The 18,337-nt window shown below is 41.1% G+C and overlaps 1 protein-coding gene and 1 long non-coding RNA gene across 2 annotated transcripts; both read right to left on the bottom strand.

The window, feature by feature from the left end:
• Positions 1 to 1,155: 1,155 nt before the first annotated feature.
• On the bottom strand, positions 1,156 to 3,383 carry LOC117239340 (dual specificity tyrosine-phosphorylation-regulated kinase 1A-like). The gene is made up of 2 exons (XM_033504836.1): positions 3,277 to 3,383; positions 1,156 to 2,214 (listed from the first exon to the last, which is right to left on the bottom strand). The coding sequence occupies exons 1-2, from the start codon at positions 3,304 to 3,306 to the stop codon at positions 1,678 to 1,680; spliced, it is 567 nt and encodes a 188-aa protein (XP_033360727.1). The 5' UTR covers positions 3,307 to 3,383; the 3' UTR covers positions 1,156 to 1,677.
• A 337-nt stretch (positions 3,384 to 3,720) lies between these two features.
• LOC117239341 lies at positions 3,721 to 5,793 on the bottom strand. Its single transcript, XR_004494422.1, has 3 exons — positions 5,267 to 5,793; positions 4,616 to 4,701; positions 3,721 to 3,762 (listed from the first exon to the last, which is right to left on the bottom strand). It is a non-coding gene; the product is annotated as an uncharacterized LOC117239341 (long non-coding RNA).
• Positions 5,794 to 18,337: the final 12,544 nt, after the last annotated feature.

Here is an 18,337-nt window from a genome sequence, read left to right as displayed (position 1 = left end):
ACTTTCGCGTTATGCTTAGACTGCCCCGATGGGCATTAGCGGTATACTTAGTAGTTGACTTTTCCAACGATGTAGAAGAAGTGAAGTTAAGTGACGATGCTGTGTCGGAGGAAAGCTAAGGATGGGTGTGTCTAGCGCACGGGACCATCGGATTTGTTGGTGCCGATGTTAGTTAAGAGAGTGAGGGAAATAGGCTTAATGTTAATTGGTTAAACGAAGGGTCTTATCCGCCCTCGAGGGAAAGTGGTTAGTGGGAGGAAAGTTGCAGCGTACGTGAGAAAAACTAACTTTCCCTTGTCCCTCCGTGGTAGACATAGTCTTTAGAAATTCTTCGGAAACAGATGTTTGTTTGGTTTGAAGGACCTTAGCAGGCAAGTGACTCGGGTTTATGACGGGTGCTTAAGGCTATTGAGGGTACGCTGTACGGAAGAGCGGACATCTGATGTCCGTCTGGCCCGGGGTGTGTGACCTGGGCCAGGCAGAGAGTCGCCCGGCGTAACACATATGCAGTATAAAAACAATACTTTTTAGTTTTTAATCTCTTGTTTAAATATTCCTAATATCTAAATTTGTATCGGTCATTGATTCGATATAACTGCGTTTATTGGAAGTAATTAAGCTATATCCTGCGCACAAGAGAAGAAGGAACAAACACGTATAGTATACACGCATAAATAACAAAATTAAGTCAGTTTACGTTCAATGTGAACTTGATCAAAGTTCCAGTCTCGAATTATAGAGTTTCTTACTATCAGTTTACAAAATTCGATATTACGATTATGTACCGTATTTGAAAAACATAAAATGCTTTGTTCAATTTTAAATAAAACTAATATTTACCAAAGCGAATACGAAAAAAATGTTATCATCAAACTCAATTTTCAATTATCAAACTTAATCCAGCACAAATACAAATGTTATTCGTGCTTTTTTACTTTTACTACTTTTCAAGTCTCTATAGTTCGAGATTTGAGTTCCGCTAACTTTCTTTCTACTGCGCATGCGCAACAGGAAAACTTGAATTACACGTAATAGTCAAAAATTCGAAAATCTTATCCTTTCGTGGCAGCGAAAGTAACCTAGGACGAGAGGTTCCATAACATTAATAATAATAAGGCAATAATATTAATATTAATAATAATGTAATCGAGTACTACTAACAATATTAATAATAATAATAGTATGGTAATGGCAAGATACACGCGGGTATAAATTAATCATTCCTTTCGTAATATCTACGACGTCTTCGGGATATTCTTTAGAAATTACTTTATTTCTGGTCAATATTCATTAACGAGCAACTTTTCTCTCTGTTTCTTATCACGATTTTTTTCACTTCATCACAATTGTACCGTTAGAAATTATTCAAAACATTGTTAAAATGTCCATGAAATATATGCAATTGCCGTATTGAATAAGCGAGTAATGAAGTTGCTGTTTCACTGAATAAAAGTGAAATCTCCAATGCGTGTGCTCAAGTATATAAGTTAAAAAGAGATTGGTACATCAATGCCTATTATTCTTAATCAATATTCATCATTTAACAATTAGGACCGAATTTTTACAAACCAACTCTAAACCACGACCCAATTTACAAATAAAAAGATCGATGTGTAAATTAACTATCAACTATTAATCTCCAATCCTATGTGAAGATATAATGTTCGGACCAAATTTCTAAACTAACGTGGACAATTCATGCGGACTATTGGTGGTTGCTGCGCTACTTAGATCCAATGTGGCAGCCGGAAGACCAGAACTGACGCTGCCGGTTGCTTCCCGTGGCAAATGCTGCGATCTATTTAGCTTATTTCCAGGACTCGGTGGCGATCTATCTGCTGGTGTATCCGGTGGCGTAACCACGTTTCTGTGTCCGCTCACGTTCAGATGATTGTGCGTCGCCGCGATCGGAGCTGGCGATGAGAGCAACAAGGGCGGTGGGGACATTGACACGTGTCGATGATGATGATGGTGATGATAGTGTTGGTACTGTGCAGCTCGGCCGTGCGTTGCGTGGCTGGTATTTAGTTGGTTCGTCACGGGCCCGACTTTCGTTGGGCAGCCAGCATGGTGGATGGTTAACGGGCCACGTAGTTGTTGTTGCTGCTGTAGCTGGTGCTGGTTCTGGTGCTGTTGCAGCTGCTGCTGACGCTGCAGCTGTACCGCCGCTTCGCACTGTTCGCGCGCTAACGCCTTCACGGCATTCGTCTTCTCCTACGAAATAAGAATGATAGGTTAGGTTGTAGTCAGGGGCCATAACAAATTAAAAAAGTTATAATATAAGAATTTACATTTTAGTTGAAATGATTCTAGTTACGAATAAGTATCAAAGATGATTCAAATCTTTTTCGTTACCGATAACCACGGTGAAAACTCTTTTGGATTACTTTCAGCCATTGTCAATCTTATTGTCAATACTACATGCCTGAAGTAGAAGGAGGGGTACAGAGAAAAAGACTTTTTCTCAGCAAATATAATCGTTACTCAATTATTTTGTTCAACAGTTTTACAAATCTCCCAAAAATAAACGAGAATACGAAAATACACTGAATATCGTGTGTATGGTTATTTATAAAATCTCCTTGAAATAGTTGCGATCGCGGATCACATAAACAAACGAACCTGTCATTCTACAGAGTATCTTTTTCGGTGAAATTATGCAAACGTAAATGTAACTTCGGTAGAACTCCTCGAGAACTTGTAAGCTTATATCACTCTGACCCAACCAGTCCACTCTAAAGTGTATAATTTATAAAAGGGGATTATATTAATACGTGGAGGATGTGGTAGGTGGTAAGTTTTGCATATGAATGTTCGTTGATACAACGAATGGTTAAATGGAGGTTTTCATGAATGTGATAAGGACTAGATCGAATGTTTTAACACTTATAACTAGAATGCGTATTTTTATATAAGTTTGTAGTTTTACGAACATAATGAAAGAAATAAAATTTTAATCGAGATTTGTTTTCTTATATACGTATATTTTAGCGCATTTTATGCATTTTGCGCCATTTGCGTACCTTTCAATTTCGCACGAACGTATAAAGATCAGCAATATAATTATAACGCTTCTTAAAAATGTGAAAAATCCTGGTTTCCTAAAAGCTTGCAATTGATTTCAGAATAATTTTTATGAACTCTACCAGATAAATTATGGTAACTCTAAAAACAAAATTTCACGATAATATGATTTCCGGGTAAAATACACATAAAAGATGATTTAGACGTGTTTGAACGTGTTCGTTTTCTTTTTTAATAGCGATATGTTCTTACCCTCTGCCACACGAAGACGTTATGGACCATTGCGCATCCACAAAACACGATGCCAAGGCCTATGAAAACCGACGTAACGATTGCCGGTATGACACCAATTACCTCTCAGAGAAAAGACATCGACTCCCGACTGTCGGACGCCAACGCCGCTACGCATCTTAGTCCCCATCAGAGATAAGGCCCCAACCCCGACTTTCGGACTCCTTGGAATCCACACCAAACCCCCCAACATCCCCAAGCCAGGGTGTATATAAGCCGAGACTTCACCCAGCCCGGGGAGTTCTCGTTCTAGTTGCTGTTCTTGTACAACACCCCTTTCTCTGTTCAACGTTATTCTACTGTAAGTGCCAAAGTCATAATAAAGTTCGATAAAAGAGAATTAATAGTTGGGCTACGACTCAGCTTTCTTTTCTCTCGCAACCCAAGTATCCATTTTACGTGACACCGGCGTCGAATGAAACTGGATGAATGTATACAATATCATACCTGAAAGCATTGTTAGAGGATCATTATAACACGTATGCCATAACAAGCGGGACAAAGAATCAGCGCAAATACATATTCTCAATACATATAATTCTCGAAGCGTAAACTATATACATATGCTTTTCATTGAAATTTTCAATACTAGTCGCAAATTATTTTTCAATTAATTTATTATTTAAGTCTTTATATATCAATTCTCGACGAATAAATTACTTAAATTATAGAGAATCTATCTTCAGACAATAGAGAATTCAATATTTTTGGTCGTTAAGTAATTTACAAATTTCTAAAACGATTACGTTCGAAGTTTTGGGCAGTATTTGAAGTTTCTAACATGACATTAAAAAAAATAAATAAATTTTATGATATAATTAAAAAAACATTGTGGTCTATCATAATTTCTATTCCGTCAAATTTATTAAAACGCAGTTTTCTTCTGAACAGAGCCAAAATGTCCGTCTTGAATCGAGTTCAACAGCTTAACGATCGATCGAGCGAATGATAGCTGTGTAAACTAGCATGACACAACGTAAACTTTAGATTAGATCTCGATCCATCCACCAGCCGTATTCATGCATGACATGAATATTCTGTTTCAGCTCTTTATAAATTAATCTGTTAAAACTTCCCTAAAAGACGATCATTTTTTATTTTTCTAAGAAAAATAATGACTATTCGGCGTTAAAATTAACTTTATTTCCATTGGATTTCTAAACTGATTTCATACACTCAGAGATAGTTCACAGTATCTTTAGGATTCATACCTGAATTCAAGAAAAATTAAACGTATAACTTATGTACTAGTATCTTTCAAAAGGTTAAAGTTGACAGAATTGAAGGAATTGGTTCTTACCAGTTAGAAAGACGGGAATGCTAATGAAAAACCCTCCGACAGCACATATCCGGCTGATGGATGATTTTTGCAGGTACTTGTTACTCCTGAAACAGACAAAATTTGAAGTGAAAGTCAGTTTCACGATTCTATGATAATTGAGCGAAATATAAAGGAACCAGTTTTTTGTTTAACAGCCAAGAATCTTTCAAAAATTCTACTGTAATTGATACTTCAAATATATTTAGTCAGACAAAGGATAATCATAATCGCAACGTTAATCTTAACTTTAATTCAAGGATCAAACAGTATCATTATACATATAAAAGTAAACATAAAGTCTATCCACATTATTGTTGTTGTTGTTGTTGTTGTTGTTGTTGTTGTTGTTGTTGTTGTTGTTGTTGTTGTTGTTGTTGTTGTTGTTGTTGTTGTTGTTGTTGTTGTTGTTGTTGTTGTTGTTGTTGTTGTTGTTGTTGTTGTTGTTGTTGTTATTATTATTATTATTATTATTATTATTCTGTAATTGATTTTTATTTCTTTATTATCAATATTATTCTATTTTCTATAATGATTCAATTATAGATCTTATTTTTTGTCAATCATATTTCACTGAAAAGATCACTTTGAAAATAATCTAATAGTAAAAAATGAAAAATAATCTTTTTCTACCTTGTCTTCATTTTTTACAAACTCTGTCCACCGCCGTAAACCTATTAAATGCATGAAACGACAAAGCAAAGCTGCTTCACATAATTCCCCGCTCACGCAGTGTCAATCAGCTCACGACCGCAAACGATACTGCTAATTTCCAGCGACCACGAACGATTTCACCGTAATTGCCGGTGTGAAATTTACCAATACGTGCTCGAATTGGTCAATAATGAACAGAGCGCTCTTGCACACACTAATCTACCAACAAATAATATTGACTCAATTGAACAACAGCGCCTAGATTAACGGACAAACCGCATGTTCCAAACAGATTTACAATCACGGCAGAAAATACATGCCGTTATAGATGTTTCCTGGTCAAGATTAATTTCCACGCGTTAAGAACATTGTAACCGGAATCTAGGAAGAACTAGCACTTCCTGGAATAATACTATTGTGTCCTCGATGAATGTCTCTCCGCAATGCCCTCGAGTGAGTTGTTTTTGTCTTTGGTCGTACGACGTCCGGGATGAGAATTCGGGGAACGGTTTTTCGCTGCTTTAATACTCGTACAACCATCCATCCATGGGACTGCATCTTTTTAGGAGGACCAGTGATTAATCTTTTCCCACTCATTTTCATCTCTAATTTCTCATGAGGCTAAGATTCCTGCATCTTTTATCATAATAATTTATTAATACTATTAATAAATTGAGACAATTCGTCTGCATCTTCATAATAATTTATTAATACTATTAATAAATTGAGACAATTTTACACGTCGTATTTTGCGTTATAAGATGACTTGTAATTTGTAAAATTTACCTGTAAAATTCCTTTGTTTGTTTTACCAAAGCAATAGTTGGCATTTCTATACGACAATAAGAATTTGTTAATACTAATAATTTGTAAGGTTATCATGTTATCATTCTTCTAATGGATAGTATATTATTGAAACTTTTTTAATATTGAAACGCGATATTTTTTTGGAGAAGAAGTGCATAGTAGTAAAGAGTTGAATTCTACGGACGTAAAAAGTGGACATAACATTTTCTGTACATGGAGTCGCCTGGCCTAAACATTTTATGATTTCCGGGCAAAATACAGACGAATCCAGCGCTGATTTTAAAGCAGCTTCATCCAAATAAGCCACAATAAGAAATTCCCACGAAACAGTTGCGTTCATCCCCTTTCGAGGTCACCGACCTCTTTGAATGCGTTTCAAGAGCGTCGTACCAATGAAACTTCGAGTTCTAAACTAATTTCTCAGCCTCTTGCGTTAAATTTAACCTTCCGCGTTAGTGTATTTCGGACGAGTTCCTATTTTACGCTTTCGTCGACTTCACCAACGTAACATGCAGCATCCGCAAGTAAAACTGTCTCTTAAATTTGATGTGACACCAATACACGACGAGAAGAATCACAATGCCATTTTTATTCCACTTCGTTAATTTTTCGTCATAAGGTTTAGCTGTAAATAGGATTAAAAAATTTAGATTAACGAGGAATTTAAAATTGATCTGTTAAATCAACAATTTCCATTAGTTGTCAATAGATTTTATAAGCTTCAGATTACTGAGAAATTATACACATTGCAAAATATTTACCATTGGTTACCCACGCTACACGTAAATTTGATCAATCTACCAATGCACTAACACTGCAATAAATTTCTATTGCAACATTCCACGCTCCTTTGCCGCACCTTAAACTCCTCGCTAGATTTATTCCACCTTAAAGTGTCACATAACTCCTACGACACCGATATCAAATCTTAAACTCCACCAAATTCCAGAGAAACTTGATTTCGTCGAAAGTAAGAGATTAAACTTAAAAAGCAATTTATTTCATCTTTAAACTATCCCAAACTTCTTAAATATAATTTATATATATAAAATATTATACACTTATTGTGTGCATTATATATTTCAAGAACTTTGCAATAAAAAATAAAACTTATTACATTTAAGATATGGTTATATTGCACAGTCTCGAATATGATAAAGACGTTAAATAAATGTCTCGAATCTCCGCAACAAACTCACACAAACCACCTAAAACACGTATACACAATGTGCATTCACTACGAACTCGACTCCCATTCCCTGCCAAAATCACAGGCATGCAGAGTCAATTTCACTGCTCGAGCTAGTTGAATAGGGAAGAAGGTCGAGAGCTGGAGTTAAGGAGCATAGTTGGTAAAGAATCGCGTGCCGCCGCGCCATTAAGATCAAGCCCACGATCTCAACAATAAATATTAGACGGTTCTCTGACCTGCATTTCGCGTGCGACTCGGGACGATTCAAAAACGCGTAAATTTCCCATGAGTCGAATCAAACGTTCGCGATTTATCGCATTTAGGTTATATCGATATCGTCCACGAGTGGAGGCATTCAAACACAGATTGCTTTGTGTCACTCTATCGTAACTGCCCGTAATACATGATAATTTAATTTCGAATTCTTTCGAATATATGCACGTAACGAAAAATTTGTATTGGTTAGTCAATTGCAGACCAACCAGTTGTTAGCCAGTGAAAATAATGTAGATAATAATAGTGAAGAATTAGCTCGAGAAGAGTAAACAAACAAGGCGCCTTAATAAAAGGCACAATGTGGATCCGCAAAGTGATGGGATTTCGGCGCATGCGCATTGTTTCGCATCAACTTACAATTAGACATGCACGAAAGCTTCATTTCTGCCGCATACATACTTGGATTCGCGTGCATGAAATTCACAAAGTAGGTTATTGCTTGAAAAACAGCTTTAATCGAGCGAAGCTTTTAACCAGACTGAAATCAAGTCTTGGTTTCTTTAGAAATTCAGATGGAATAAGAGAAACCTATTTTATCTGTGGATAAAGGTTAGGCTGCATCGGTTGGCTTATATGACTTTCCGGTGACTTTGAAGGGTAATACGGCGCCGGCGGTCGAGAAGGTAACTTCTCTATTGAACGAGATCTCATTGATCTCGTCTAAGCAGGAAGAGTCTGTCGGCCCTTTGATTTTATACGAGTCTTTCCATTCACGATCGTGCGAGCTGGCTACAGTCGACGACACGGACCCCCGACAAAACTGTCTGAGCCTATTCAAGGCGACGTCAAATAGTTTCACTCGGAGAGATGAATGGAGATAAGAATCACCGGAGCGTCTCTGCGCTTCGATGACAATGATATTTGGTAAATCCTCTTCTTGTTTCTCGTTTTGAAAGAAGGTTGTAAAGAAGAGTGCTACTAGATCGTCTAGGGAAATCACACGGTATATATTGCGTAATGCTATTGATTTATCAAAAATAACAAGAGGTTAAGGAGCTTTGGGAAGGTTGATTCAATTTTTTATAACCTGACATCTCTTTGAACAAATGTCTTAAGAAACGCTTGAATAAAATGTTAAAAAAAATAATAATCTTTTAATGAAATAATCATCTAAAATGAAATCTTTTCCTGTATTTTTAGACAATAAGATTTACTATATCCTACGCCATAATAAGAATCAATTTGCTATGAACTGGTATCTCGGAAATTGTAAGAATTCAGAAAATATAAGGAGGCCGGAAGAGGTAAATGAAATCCACAGAAACATTGACCCAACCTCAGCCCAGTTAGCCAACAAACTAAAATATCTCGCTGCCTTTTCTATATTTACGACCAGAACGTGGTCATTAATTGAGTCTAGCGACTGCACCGTAGACGAGTCACTGACCGATGTTGCTTTAATGGATATGCGGAAAATCACGTGTTCCAGGTTCCAGGGATGTAGTTGTTTTCATTTCCGGAGAATACGGTCGACTCGCGTGTGTATACCAATCTATCTGAGGATAGGTGTTCGTTAGAATTACTAACTATATTACTTTCAACCTTGTGATTAAAATTTTTAAACGTCACTTAATAGCAATTCAGTCGAGTAAGTACAAACTTTCAAATGTCCTAATTTTCAAATCTTTATATTTTTTAATCTCAAAGATATTTTATTATTTGCCGTAGATCAAGCTTCGTGTTACCGGTACTGTAACATTACAATCCTACGAGAAGCAGAAAATAGTGAAAAAATCTGACCTAATAGATAGTAGTCAATATTCCTTTGACGCGTCTTATGCGAACCGCAGTTAGAGGAAATGCAAATAAGCTCTTGCGAAACGGTTTGCCGCACGACAAGCCTACGAACAACGCCCAATGCAAGTTCGGTGGGAGTTACAGGAAGAGGGACGTCTAAAATCAACTAGGAATCCCTATTCAATCGTCCAATTTTCGATTCCGGCATTGAACTTCCCGAAGAAAATTAAATACAATTCCGACTCGAGATTTAATTTCAGTCTCGTAGCTAATGCAATCTAATCGCGTTTGCAAGGCTACGCTTCCGGTCAGAAGCCACGCGCTTCGATCGCGTACTTTCCGCATCGGAAGCGTACGCTTCGGTACTAACCGCGTCGATTTTCAAACGAATCATTGGACACCGGAAGAAGAAGAAGGAGTAAGAATAAAAGCACGTAAACCGGCAGGAAGTCAATCGAGACAAACTCGATATCGTTGAAAGTCGAAAAAAGACCCGAATTTAGGCTACAGTACATATTCGAATTGAATATATTCAAGGTTTAGATTTTCTTCTCCTGAAAATTATAAACATAAATGAGTCGACAAGCGATCTTGAAAAGCGTCTGTTCCATCTAGATTATGTAAATTGCGTGAATTACCGTTAGCCATAATTCATAATTTATCGAAAAAGCGCGCTTCTTCTCAACCACGCTTTCCCCTACCAGCATCGACATTATCGGCAGATCGATAAGTATCAAAATACCACAAAGATATTAATCTCATCTTTCTTCTAACCGCGAAAAAATGCCGCGCAAATGATAAAACAACAGATCAGCCAGAAACATCGAATTCTCTACGCTTCCGACTGCAAGAAGAAAAACAAAGTTATTTGTGTATGATGGAAACGTCTCTGGACGATGCTCTTGTCACAGACGAAATTCGAGCAGCTGTATATAACAAACCGAAATTCCGAACGCCTTATCGCGTGTGACCGTCCGGTCAGCATCCGTTCTCAGCCGCCTGAGTGGCATTCGATCACTCCAGCCGTTCTCCGAATTTTACACTAAGTATAAACAAAACCTTCTCCCACTCCAACGAATGGAAGAATATAAATTCTCCCTTCAAAATCATCCAGTCAGTCTAATAAAAAAATTCTTAACTAATCCAAGTATCGAAAGTGTATCATCGCGAACCGAAAAAATTGTATAAATTGAGTAAAAAAGAAAAAGAACTTTATCTCCTTGTCGGAAATTAACAAGTTCCTTACTTTTTACCTTAATTTTACACGACACTCTTAAGCGGTCGAGTGCGCGCGAGAATAGCATCGCGGATCGGCATTTCCACGGTGAGGATTGTAAAATGGTTACGCAGATGATGGATCATACGCATGGACCGTAGAGACTATCGTGAATGATGGATCAGACACACATACGCGTTCTTCGCTCTTCCGATATTCTTCGTAACAACTGCTGCGATCTCGTCATTGGAAACGATCTCGGGAAATTCAATCGAATATCGAGGAAATTTATAGAAAGCTACAGCTGTGTTCGAGTATTATTCTAGAGAAAAGTGGTTAACTCTATGAGACTAACGATACAATACGTCTCAAGATAACTTTTAGGAAAATGATTGTACCTTTAAAATTCTTTCGACACTTTTCGGCATATTCTTGTCATTGATTCTGAAAGTATTTGATTAATTTGCTGGTTAATAGGAAGTTGGTTAAAACCGAAGTTAGTTAAAGAAATAAGTAAACACGAAACCCGTGGATACTCTAGACATATGATTCTACCTGCACGCGACAAAAATATTCATGATCTGAACAAGGAAAGAAGTATTGTTAGATTCGCGTCATGCTGCAAATGAAAGATTTACAGCTCGAACCCAATTATCTGTTACATTACATTCTCGGGCACGTGTAGGCTGAACGTCATGATATATGAACACAAGTATAGAAAGAACAACATGGATATTTCGCGCGAAGAAAGTGGTTATACAGTGTATAACCACTCGACAGTATTTGCTCACGAAAAATACGAGTTGTTAAAGTCTAACAAAAATTACGTATACAGTGGCAAAGAAGAAAACTGTTATGCCGTTTACTCTTATTTCTAATTGACAGAAAGTTGTCAACGAACAAAGAGCGCTTTTTCTTATTCTCTGTACCTTCGCGATGCAATCACAGAAATTCTCCAAAATGCTTCGTGTCGACTAAACAAAGAAAAAAAAATGGCAGCTGCTAAGAGCAAACTACCTCCGGAATTTTCTTCGTTTCTAAGTGAACCAGGAAGAAAGAAGGGAAGGGTTAATGACGCCGAAACTGAAGGGTGGCCACGGATCGTTTGAAAGGGGCCACGACAACCGTTACGATTCAGTCGCGCCTGTTCCTCTTCCTAGGTTACCACGCCGAACCATTGCGCGCTTTTACGAGCGTTCCCGCGATAGTTTCCTGGCACTTGCTCGTCCTTTCAACGAAGGGTCGATCGGTTAATTTAAACTCTCGAAGGCTTTGTCCAGTCGGTAACATCGATAAGCTTAAGTCGAAATACGGATTTCTCGTAAATTCAGAATTTTATTGCCACCAGGATGTATATGGAGGCGACAGATGAAGAACACGATGTAAATTAGATTTCTTGCTTTTATAGAGAAGCAATTTTTAAATTGAACACCAGTCGTCGATCGGTTCTGTAGATCGTTTTTAGTAACAAAATAAATTTGGTTAGTCCATAAAGGTTTGTTCGTGTGAATCTTCCCATAGATCATCCGTAACGTAAATACCGCTATAACCGGCTGCAGATACATTTTCCTTGAACATGTGGCGGCACTTGACAGTAAACTTCCCAACAGTTTACGTCGCTTGACGCACGACACAAAGACCCTATACCTGCGGACAAGATGATTGCCAGATGTCGATACATTCGTACCGAATATTTCCAGCTAGCCTAAGGACCGCTATAAATCTTAGGATTTATTTTAGCTAAGGTCCTCCAAAGAGACAAACAGTCTTTGTTTATCAGTCTCGAAGTCGACCACCTACCACGGGGACACACGAGAAATCTGCTATCTCTCACATACGACGCTGCCCGCTAGCAACACCCTCTCAAGGGCAGCTAGCATCCTTTTCCAACGACCAACACGAATTAGCCAATAAACATTAACGTACATTTCCCTCACTTTCCGAACCAAAGCTTTTCTCAACGAATCCGATGCCTTCGCATCCTTAGACACATCCCAACGAGTCTTCCTCCGCAGCAGCATCGCGACAAAAATGTCAGTCTATTACCGCGAGTTACCGCAGTATATCACGATCGTTATACTTACACGGTTCGAGCCGAATAATTATCTAAGCTCTCGACATCTCGTGCAATCATTGTCCGCACTCGCAGCGTATCTCGAATCGTAGCTATCCAAGCTCTATCTAATAACCGCGCATTCGCGAACCGAATACAATCGCGAATCCTGCATCAAGTATACTCATTGACATTAGAGTGAATAAACATTTATCGTTCAAGAAATCTGAGTTTTCCTTCCGACCCTATCACGACATACCACCTCAAATTGGAGACCCCGACGTGATTATCCCCGAGTGCTCGTGAAACGTAACACAATGAATCTAAATCAGTTCGAAATGACCAATAACGCCCACTCCGCACGTACGAAGGCCGGCGGGGACAACGCAGACTCGATTAGCGCCCTTCTCCGCGTGCCACCGTTCTGGTCTGACGACGTCGACTTGTGGTTCAAGATGCTGGAAGTGCAGTTCGAAACTGCCCGGATCACTAGTGACCAAGAAAAATACCAGGTCGTCATCGCGAATCTCGACAAGTCGCACGCGAGATTAATTCGAGACGTATTCGACGCCGCACCGGCGACAGAGCGTTACGAGTACGTCAAAAAGGAGCTCATCAAGCGATTGGGAGAGTCGTACGCCAAGAGACTCCGACAGGTAATCGAGAACGAGCAAATGGGGGACAGGAAGCCCTCTCAGTTTTACCGTGATCTCAAAAGCCTAGCCACCAATTCGTTAGCAGACGATGTCATTTTCACCGTCTGGGAAGGTCGACTTCCACAGCGCATACGGAGCATCCTAGCCTCTGTACAGAACAACGATCCGGACTCCCGCATACAAATTGCCGATAACATTTACGAAGCCACCCTGGAATCAGGGCAGATCGCCGCGGCCAGCGCAGGCCGACTACCTGCGATAACCCTCCCACCTGGCCAGAATAGCGGAATAGGCGACGCCATGGCAGCCTTCGCCAACTTGGTCACCGAGCGGGTAGCGCGAATGGACGCCCATATGAGCGAGATGCGAGCGCTAGTAGCCGAGCAAAGAAGCAATGAACACCGTAGGGCACGAGTACAATCACGCTCGCGTACACGATCCCGCCGCCGTTCGCGCCCTCGCGATACGCTGCGGCAAGACGGGCTGTGTTACTATCACACACAGTTCCGAGAAAGCGCGAGAAAGTGCACACCCCCTTGCTCCTGGAACTCGGAAAACCGGACCAGCCGTCCGTAAAAGCGGCAAACGACGACGGTTTGGCATCTCGCCGCATATTCGGAACGGACAAGAACTCGCGGATCTCCTACCTCATCGACACCGGCGCAGATGTTTGCGTATACCCGCGCAACAAGCTACACGGACACGTGAACAGAAGCGAGTACGAGCTGTTCGCGGCCAACCTGTCCCGATGTCCCTATCATATGTCAAAACACCCATCATCGGCATGGATTTTCTAAGCCACTACGGGTTGCTCGTGGACCCGCGAAACAAAAGGCTTATCGATACGATAACACAGACGTCATCAAGGGGATACACCGCCACAACAGACGAAGCGTCCGACAAGACCGTCATCGGCGAATCACCATACCACCAACTCCTGGCAGAATTCCCGGACCTCACCCGCCCACGGATCTTCGGAAAAGAGAGAATTCGACACGGTATGCTACACCACATCGAAACTACACCTGGTCCACCAGTCTACAGCAAACCGCGTCGGCTTGCACCTGATCGACTTAAAGAGGTAAAAGCGGAATTTGAACACATGATCGAGCAAGGCGTGATGCGACCATCGAAAAGCCCGTGGGCATCACCCCTGCACGCAGTGCCGAAAAAGGACGGAAACCTGCGTCCATGTGGCGACTACCGTGCGTTGAACGCCCGCACCGTGCCCGACAGATACTCACCGCCACATATCGAAGACTTCGCGCAACATCTGCATAGTAAGCGAATCTTTTCAAAAATCGATCTAGTCCGCGCTTACCACCAAATTCCGATTGCGTCCGAGAACATTGAAAAAACCGCGATAACAACGCCTACCGGACTTCTCGAAACAACAAATATGATGTTTGGACTTCGGAACGCCACGCAAACATGTCAGCGGTTCGTCGACGAAATCATACGCGGGCTCGATATCGTCTACGCGTACATCGATGATTTTCTCATAGCCTCGAACGACGAAAACCAACATCGCGAACATTTGAAAATCTTGCTCAACCGTCTCAATAATTACGGCGTTGTGATAAACCCCACGAAATGCGAATTCGGCGTGCACGAAATCACATTCCTCGGATACTCGGTAAACCCCGACGGAATTAAGCCGCCGCCCGAAAATGTCGAAGCGATTGTAAAATTGTCGAAGCCCGCGAACGCCAAGCAACTACGTAGGTACCTCGGTATGATAAACTTCTACCGACGTTTCATACCGGGGGCCGCAAAAACACTTGAGCCGCTCAACGACCTGTTAAAAGGCGCGAAAAAGGGCAACGCGCCCATCGAGTGGTCGGAGCAGTAGGAAAACAGCTTTCGCGAATCGCAACGTGCACTCGTGGACGCCACGATGCTGGCGCATCCGATACCAGGTGCGCCTATCAGCCTCACGGTAGATGCGTCCGACTACGCAATGGGGGCAGTATTACAACAACGCGCGAATAACCAATTACAACCGCTAGGATTCGCAACGAAATCTTTGACCCCCGCCCAGCAAAAATATAGCGCGTACGATCGCGAACTACTCGCGATATACACCGCAGTCAAACATTTTCGACACGCTTTAGAAGGCAGAAACTTCACAATATAGCGACAACCGTTGCCTCGGCCCTCCTCTCTACATAGATAGCTCGTTTCGGCGTACCTTCAAAAATAACGACTGATTAAGGACGCCAGTCCGAATCAAACCTATTCAACGAACTATGCCGGTTGCTCGGCATTAAGCATTTACGCACAACAGCCTATCACCCCGCATCCAACGGAATGGTAGAGCGCCTACATCGACAATTAAAAGCAGCAATAAAATGTCACAATACGAGCAACTGGGTAGAAGTCCTACCAATTGTTTTGTTAGGCATAAAAACCGCTATCAAGGAGGACCTGAACGCAACGGTAGTCGAAATGGTTTACGGTACTGGCATACGATTGCCGACAGAATTCTTCGTACCAACGAAGCAACAGGCCAACTCGGAATTCGCGAATCGTTTAAAGGAGCGAATAGAGAAAATCAGTCCTCACCCGATTACGCGACACGGCGAGAAGAAAACCTTCGTGTTCCGCGAGCTCGAAACATCACCATACGTATTTATACGCCATGACGCTCCAAGCTCTATCTTATAACCGCGCATTCGCGAACCGAATACAATCGCGAATCCTGTATCAAGTGTACTCATTGACATTAGAGTGAATAAACATTTATCGTTCAAGAAATCTGAGTTTTCCTTCCGACCCTATCACGACATACCACCTCAAACAAATAAATCAAAATCGTAAAGTATGTTATAAATAAAATCTGACTTCACGAGGTGTTGATCCCTAATAAAAGAAGTCTTTTATATCTCGCAGATGATTCATAACATGACGTCTACTTTAACTTGTTCCTTATACCTCCTTGTCGAAAAAGTTAATAGTTTACAAATTCGAACATTACATATGTGACGGAAGAAAAGAGAGAGAGAGAGCGTTTCGTCCTGGGACTACCGGTGGACTTGTCAGTAAGGCTATGCTCGGTAGTCCCTGCCTTAGACGTAGAGTGAGTCTCGCTAGGTGCGGTATTTATATCAATCGCTCGTATATTCGACCCCTAGCGAGTTAGACAGACAGACTCGTTGTCGTCGTAGCCCTCTAGTGTTGGCGGTTGGTACCCGCGGCTCGACCTGTCGGCGTCCTATTGATACCGATCCGCCACACATATCTACATAACATCGGCCATTATATTTGCCAAACCAAATTTGTTTTCTTGTAACATTCTGTGATTAATTAATGCTACAACAAACTTAATATAGAGTGTCACGTGCAAAATTTGCACGATAAATCAGATGACTACGATACAATCTTCAAATACGATCGTATCTTTCGTATACAAATTGATAGTTTCCACCTAACTGACAGATTTTTATACCCTTGGAAAAATAACGTCTTGACGAACAATTCACGCCAATCAACGCCAAGAATGAATCACGCAAATTCTACTGGAAGTCCTCTATTCACTTTTTCGATTTATCATCAGCTGGAAACATCAAAATTATCGGCTGGTGATTGGGAATTAATCGAAAAATAAATTACAACCATTGAGACACGCGAGTGCCCGTTTCTTTCTCTATTTTTCTGTCTGTTTGTTGGAATATTAAGGCGCAGTCACGGCCCGCCAAATTTATTCCCGTTCCGTAGTGCCCTGTGTCGGTGAAAAAATTTGAAATGTCGGATTCGAAGGCGTGGAATGCCAACAGCCACGACAGAGAGCCCTCTTCTCTCTTTCTGGTGGAAAGACGAACGGGTGCACGCGTATGCTCGGACGCTCTGACGCACGAAGAACCGCCCGTGAACAGAAACCAGACACGCGTGTAACGTTAAACCGGGCCGTCGATGAAAAACGAACAAGACTTTCGCGACCGATGGGCGTTTTCAATGACAGATCGAATCGTTCAGTTTCACGGTTCGTTCGGGGTCACAGTAGCGTTCATCTTGGCATAAAAACGCGCTAGAGACGATTTCTCATACATTGGTTAAAGTTGATGTGTGTTTCGGCGAATTGTCGTTTGGAGGAGCGATACACCTAAAGAAACGCACATATTCATAAGAATCTACGTTTCGTATTCTTCGTATCGATATCTTTATTTTTATTGGTCGTATCATGTTCGATGTAATAGTTGGTTTTTTAGCTAGTGAATTAACAAGATTTAATAAGAAATTTAGTACAAATGCTCCATGCGTCGTGTTTGACACGTCGTTGTTAAACTCTCATTTATAGGAAATACAAAGCTGTATTTTCTCACCCAGCTTAAACCTTACGAACTCTTTTCACGCGTTTCACCCGTCATTGAACGAAACGATGAAAACGTTCATCCATCCACGTCTCTCCAGTAATAATCCAATTAACCTGTTTCCCCAATAAGTCGAAATCCGCGATCGAAACGTGAGATCGCGAAGAAAAATGCGCGTCTACTTTAGAATTGCGCCATCCAACAACGAAAGAAGAAAACTTCGTGAGCCAGCAACTACTTTGTCCAAAAGTGGCTTTATTCGAAAAGTCTGCTGTTCAGCGTGTTCGCGCCAGCAGCACCAGAGACCCCTTATCACGGACCATTTAAGTAATGAGCCGGCACTTAGCAGCGCCGCTTGTCTTTCATTCTTCTCGTGTCTCTGTGATCGTCGTCGCCGTCGTTGGTGTCGTCGTTGGTGTCGTCGTTGGTGTCGTCGTTGGATCTGTGTCATACTTCGGCTTTTTTTCCTTTCATCCTCGCGTCTCAGACTCGGTAGCGTGGTACGGAAGGAGGGACGGGCACCGAGCTTCGAGTGACAATGAGCAAGCGAAGAGGAACGGCTGTCTACTACTGGGACCCACCATTAAAGTTCGTGCTTCTTTCGGAGCACGTCTGCACACCCCAGGGCTCCTTCTCCTTCGCTAACAATGCCACTTTGCAGACTTCGCAGTTATCTTCAGCCGGACGACCTTCGGCTAAGGCTTCCTAGCTGGCGTGCAACAGAGACACTGACCGAGAACCCTCTTGCTTTTGGTCTTTCGTTGCCAGTTGACTCATTCATGGGGAACACCATTGTCGGAGAA

Source organism: Bombus vosnesenskii, unplaced genomic scaffold (assembly GCF_011952255.1).
Source record: "Bombus vosnesenskii isolate JDL3184/JDL3185 unplaced genomic scaffold, Bvos_JDL3184-5_v1.1 scf7180000013934, whole genome shotgun sequence".
Lineage (NCBI taxonomy): Eukaryota > Metazoa > Arthropoda > Insecta > Hymenoptera > Apidae > Bombus > Bombus vosnesenskii.
This window is presented reverse-complemented; position numbering and strand designations above follow the sequence as displayed.

What these genes read in the sequence shown, in the direction of transcription:
- LOC117239340 (XM_033504836.1), bottom strand. Translation starts at nt 3,306, where the DNA reads ATGGTCCATAACGTCTTCGTGTGGCAGAGG. An exon ending in ACGTCTTCGTGTGGCAGAGG is followed by an intron (nt 2,215 to 3,276) that starts GTAAGAACATAT and finishes CTTATTTCGTAG; the next exon opens with GAGAAGACGAATGCCGTGAA.